The sequence below is a fragment of the Seriola dumerili genome, unplaced genomic scaffold (genome assembly GCF_002260705.1).
Source record: "Seriola dumerili isolate Sdu_G_001 unplaced genomic scaffold, Sdu_1.0 BDQW01000068.1, whole genome shotgun sequence".
In the NCBI taxonomy this organism is placed as follows: domain Eukaryota; kingdom Metazoa; phylum Chordata; class Actinopteri; order Carangiformes; family Carangidae; genus Seriola; species Seriola dumerili.
In genome coordinates this window covers 15694785-15700784 of record NW_019174323.1, presented here as the reverse complement: position 1 = coordinate 15700784, position 6000 = coordinate 15694785, and the positions used below count along the sequence as shown (strand labels likewise).

The window sequence follows — 6000 nt, the reverse complement described above, 5'->3', positions numbered from 1 at the left end:
TTTTAAAAAAAATAAAAAATAAAAACTCTCTCTGACGAGATAATTATGTCGATTCAGAAAAACAGGATTTTTGAAAAACTTTTCTCTAAAAAATAGATAAATAAAAGAAAAGTCCTCCTTCCGAATTATCGACATAATCATCTCCTTAATTCAGAAAAACTTTTTTTTTTACTTCTCTCTAAAAAGAATAAAATAAAATAAATCCTGTTTTTCCGAATTAAGGAGATAATTATGTCGTTAATTCAGAAAAACAGAGCAGATTTTTTTTGTGCATTACGCTTCCGTAAAAATGGGACCAAAAAGAATCTTCACTTAGAAATAAATATACTGTAATAATAATAATAATAATAATAATAATAATAATAATACATTAGCATATCATTGTTAAAAACGTATTTTAGTCAAATAATTGTCATTTTAAAAAAATATTAATTTAAAATGTACAAAATTAAAAAATGTACTAATTCAAACGTATTTCAATTGATTTTTTGTAGAAAGACTTTAAATGGCTAATTTCAGAAAAAAAACACAAAAAACCCGCACAAAAAATAAAGTTATTCAATTCTCATACAGTTTTTCAATACCGAGCGGACTCAGAAAACAGCAGGTGGCGGTAAAACACTCCTTTACATCATTTTTAGTTGACGTTAATGTAATCAACGAAGAAGAAACCGGGGCAGCATGACATCACATGGTTTAGCAACCGGCGCGCCGCGCGGAAGGAGCGGAGTGTGTTCGCTGTCTGTTCCCAGGAAACTACTCTTTGTAGTAAGTTGTCAGCGTTATTAGTGGGTTTCTATCTTGTAATGAGAGTTGAATTACCAATAAATGGCCGAGAGACACGTGAATTGACTTTATAAACTCCGGACTCACAGTCACATCAGGTTTAGTTTAACTAATGTTGTCAGCGTTTCTTAGGTTGCGCACTTCTACTTAGCTAGCACCGGTGAAGCTAAATAGCTAACCTGACTGTTGTTGATGGTTCTTTTACTGACGTTAGAAAATAATCCGTCTGTAAGGTATCAATTCTCACTGAACATCATTTGTTCATTTCGGATATAGTTAGTTGTTTAAATGCCATATGTAGATCATTTATATGCTAAGTATGTCACTAAAATCTGTTTTCTTTCTATTGTTTCACCTCTGGATGTCTCTTATACAGTCATTATGGCCTCAGATGACATTGCACAGCTAGCTGATGCTCTCTCCAAGACCCATGTCGGGGATGGAGAGTTGAGCTATAAAGGCCTGGGACTGAAACTGGACAACGCAGAATCAGGTTAGATGCTGAACAGAGAGTGCTGATGAGCTTTGTTTCAGTAGTCATGGTGCACTGTAGACATGCCCAAACAGGATAACCTGTATCTTTGTTTTCAGTGGAGGAGTTGGTCCGTGAGATAGAGCAGTACCAGGGTCTGAGAGCGTTGCGTCTGGAAGGGAACACTGTTGGCGTGGAGGCAGCCCAAGCCATTGCCAAGGCTTTGGAGAGCAAAGACCTGCTCCAGGTATTCTCCCATCATGGTTTCCATTACCAGTAAAGCAGACTGTAGCCATACCACACATTTAGGACCTGAAAAAGTACCCTGATTTAATATCCAGTCTTGCAGTAATAATACTTTCAGATCCATGTAATTCTTTTGACATTTCATATCCCCACTGTTGCAGTAAAGAAAACACACCACACTGTTTTCTCTCTGTTAAAAACTGTTTGTGTCTCTCAGAGATGCTATTGGAGCGACATGTTTACGGGGAGGCTGCGCTCTGAAATCCCAACAGCTCTGGTGAGAATTTCAGCCACTGGTTTATGCAGCTCATGGTTTTCAGGATTTGTTTTGTGATTAAATTCTCTCAGAACTCAGGAAATGCCTGCTTCATATGTTCTTTGTTGTGCTTTCCTTAGAGATCCCTGGGCAGCGCATTGATGAGTGCTGGGGCCAGGCTGACTGAGTTAGACCTGAGTGATAACGCCTTTGGGCCGGACGGTGTGAAGGGAATTGAGCAGCTGCTGAAGAGCCCTTCCTGCCACACCTTGAGGGAGCTCAGGCTCAACAACTGTGGCATGGGGATCGGCGGAGGAAAGGTCAGTTCACAGACCTTTGTGTGTTTTGACATATCATTATTATCACACTGAAATCAGGCTTGAACCAGCACACTTCAAATGTTACTTGTTTGTAAAGTGTCCTAGATTTAGAATAAACCAGTAACTGTGGTGAGTGGTTTGTGTAGATCTTGGCCGAAGCTCTGATTGAGTGTCACAGACAGTCATCAGCCCACGGAGCTCCACTCAGACTGAGAGTGTTCATTGCAGGGAGGAACCGCCTGGAAAATGAAGGAGCCAGTGCCCTGGCCAAGGCCTTTCAGGTAGAAAACACACCCTCCCAAACTGATTGACAGGTCTTCTAATACATGGACAAACACTAGACATCCAAATTTTGAGATATTAATGCTGCCAGATTCTGTTACATATAGGGGTACATTTTAGTAATAAGTGTAAACAAATGAGTAATTACAGTGAGTCTCTGTTTTTCATTGTAAGCTGATTGGCAGCCTGGAGGAAGTCCACATGCCCCAGAATGGTATCAACCATAAAGGTGTGATGGCGTTAGCTTCAGCCATGCGACACAACCCAGAGCTCCGCGTCCTCAACTTCAATGACAACACTTTCACCAAGAAGGGAACACTGGCCATGGCACAGGTAAGGCCTTGTTTTCAGACATTTCCCCATAAGACAAAATACTTTTGTATGTCTGTGTTTTAAGCTGATATTTCTGAACATGGTTTTCTTCTGTTGGCCACGCAGGCTCTGAAGCATCTGAGAAACATCCAGGTGATCAACTTTGGCGACTGTCTGGTCCGTTCTGAAGGAGCCATCGCCCTCGCTGCAGTCTTGAGAGAGGGACTGCCGATCCTCAAGGTGAGCTCAGTCTCAAAGTTCAGCATTTTCTGCCTCTTTGTGTTTGCTCTGTCACCAGCTCGATTACAGTGCTCTCTTATGCGCCTCGTCTTCAGGAGCTGAATCTGTCGTTCGGTGAGATCACGGAGGCAGCTGCGCTAGTGGTGGCTCAGGCTGTCATGGACAAACCTCACATGGAGAAAGTGGATCTGAACGGTGCGCACGCTGAATGCGGAACTGAAATTGCTGTCGCTGTAGAAGTAGCAGTTACATGAAAAATCCTGAATAAATTATACAGTTTGAAAATTTGTTTTTAAAAAGTAGAAATGTTCTAAGAAAGTTGTATAAATAGACTAAGAAATAGTTCATACTAAAGTTAAGCTTGAAACTAATCTGTACATGACTCTAATAGGTAACTGTCTGGGAGAGGAAGGCTGTGAGGCTTTGAGAGATGCCATGGAGAGCATGGATAAAGGAGACGTGCTGGCATCACTCAGGTAATATACGCGTCGCTGTTTGTGTAACGTTAAGTAATCGATCTCTCCTGAAGCTATTTTCCAGTTGTTCACCAGCAATAGATCAAATATTCAAACAAATGTTTTGTTCCTTTTGAATTCACTGCAGTGATGATGAGGGAGAACCTGAAGATGAGGAAGACGACGATGACAATGAAAACGACGACGACGACAATGATGATGATGTGAGTGACGACTGTAATGAAGACAATGAAGAGGATGGAGACATTGTGAAGGAAAATGGAGTGACAAGAAAAGAAGACAGTCCTGTGAAACTTCAGAGCCCAGTAAGTAACTAACAGTATATAGTTATACAGTACAGAGTCTATTTTCTTCTAATAACTAGTGTCATAATGTGCATAAATTTAAAGCTTGTACATTATTTTGATGTAATGAAATAATTTTAGATCCATATTTCATAGATTCAAAATAAAGTTTCATACTTTCCTGTCAAGGTTTCTTTTTCAGTAACAAATGACTCATTATGTGTTCAACCATTTACTTAATCATATTGCACTGACTGGAACATTAATCAGGTTTCCTGCTGTGTTTCTGATTGTGACTGTGTGTGTGCACCTACAGGCAGAGGTCATGTCTTTCCTCAGCTGCCCCTCTGTTGAGAAGCTTCTTCAGCTGGGAGAGATGAGGACAAACCTGTCGCAACAGGTGGGAATTATTATTATTATTATTATTATTATTATTATTATTATTTTGTTGAATTGGTATAAAATGTCCCAGCAGGTTATTTGCAGAGAGGTGATATAATCTATTGCTGAGGCTCTTCTCTTTTCTCGACAGGTTGATGCGTCTGACCCAGACAAGGCGGCTGAAGTCCTTCTGAAAATTGCTTCTTTGTACAGTGAGGAACCAGAGACCAAGACAGCAGTTCTAGAAACTATTGGTGAATAAAACACTCCCGTCACTCACCTTTTACCTTTTGACAATGTTCTCACTTTTTATATATTTACATTTTAACAATGCTTGTACAGTATGTTGCATTATATATGTAACAGCAGAATACAACTGACCTCCAACTGAAATTCATCACATTTGACCACACATGAAAAAGACTGCGCTGCGACACACAATAGTGTTTTGCTGCTGCGTGCATTGTTGCTCTCTCATCGGTTCAAATATCTCTTTGGTGTTGACGGATCCAACACAAAGAATTTCCTCTGCTGCCTCGTTTGACCCTGGCCTCTATCACTTTGTCCCACAGATGATGTGTTCAAAAAGCTCCTCTCTGGTCCCGCCCTCCAGTCATACTGCTTCCTCTCCACGCTGCTGGTCATGATGGGAGTCCTCAAGGTACGGTGCTGCTGCAGTGCCCCCAGCCCCTTCGCCTTCCAAGAATCTGACACAGAATCAGTGAGATGAAGCAATTGCTCGAGGATTGTTGCCTTTTTTTTTTAAAGAAGAAAAACTCAAATCAGATAAAAATTCCACTCACAGTAACTTAAATTATCTTTAGACTGTAACACAGCGAAGTAGTCTAGGCTCTGTAGGTCTCTTTTACAGTCTGCTACATTGCAGACTGTTAAGTTTTTACTATGAGATACAAAACACTTTCCAAAAATGTGAATCCTGTCAGATCCAGATTCCTGCCTAGATAAAGAGTAATAATATGTTCAAAGTCTTGATTAAGAAATCCCCCTTCGTATGTTGTGCCGAATCTGGAGCTCACAGCATCTCCCTTCTCTGTTATAGAGACTTTGCTTGCATGTGTGTCCTGAGACAAACTCTGCTTGAGTCCTCGCTGCAGAATCCGATGTGCATGTGAAGGATTTTATTGAACCATTCTGTCCATGTACAAGTTTCTGCAGAAATTCTGTGATTCCAGTTTCTTTCTGCTACAGATTTCTTTTCCCCTGTTGCTTAAGATTTACAACAAAATTGCTGGATTTTTGTTTTGCTGAAGTTTTTACTTTTTCTTTTGTGCTTTTCAGGGAGAGGGGAAGATGAAGAAGGTGTTATTGGTCCCAGGCCAGCTGCTGTGTTTGGAACACGCTGTCCAGCAGGACTACTTCCCCCAGCATCATGCCTCGCTGCTTCACACCTTCATGTCCAAGTAAGAAAATCGTTCTTTTAAAGGTTCATTACATCTGACCTGTGGTGTTTGTGAAGAACACCTGTGAAGATCGGTTTAAGCATAAATGTGGTGTGGAACAGTTTGTAACCTGTTGCAGTGTTGAGATTATGAGGTTTTAAGCGTGTGTGTGTGTGTGTGTGTGTGTGCGTGCGTGTGAATCTGCAGGAATAGTGAAGCTTTCAAGTCCTGCGGTGCTGCCAGAGAGAGGCTGAGCTCTGCTCTGGAGATGAGGTGCCACGACTAACGCTGATCCCACTGATCAGCCACTGCCAGTACCAACACTGGGACACACACACACACACACACACACACACACACACACAGACACACACACACACACACACACACACACACACACACACACACACACACACACACACACACTGCACTGACATTCAGTTTTTCATCAACAAAACCAACAGGGATGTTTTACACTTGAACAAGGGACTCAGACAACCACTGATCTCTGCTCCTGATTTGTATATTTTATGAAGGCATAACAG

At 41.1% G+C, this 6000-nt stretch overlaps 1 protein-coding gene across 1 annotated transcript; it reads left to right on the top strand.

Annotated features, from left to right (window-relative positions):
- The first annotated feature begins 708 nt into the window (after positions 1-708).
- LOC111219898 (ran GTPase-activating protein 1-like) lies at positions 709-5814 on the top strand. The gene is made up of 16 exons (XM_022742742.1): positions 709-768; positions 1163-1279; positions 1378-1505; positions 1722-1781; positions 1901-2080; positions 2227-2361; positions 2537-2695; positions 2801-2914; positions 3010-3109; positions 3306-3390; positions 3518-3695; positions 3991-4074; positions 4207-4309; positions 4628-4716; positions 5355-5476; positions 5663-5814. The coding sequence occupies exons 2-16, from the start codon at positions 1168-1170 to the stop codon at positions 5739-5741; spliced, it is 1728 nt and encodes a 575-aa protein (XP_022598463.1). The 5' UTR covers positions 709-768; positions 1163-1167; the 3' UTR covers positions 5742-5814.
- The last annotated feature ends 186 nt before the right edge of the window (positions 5815-6000 follow it).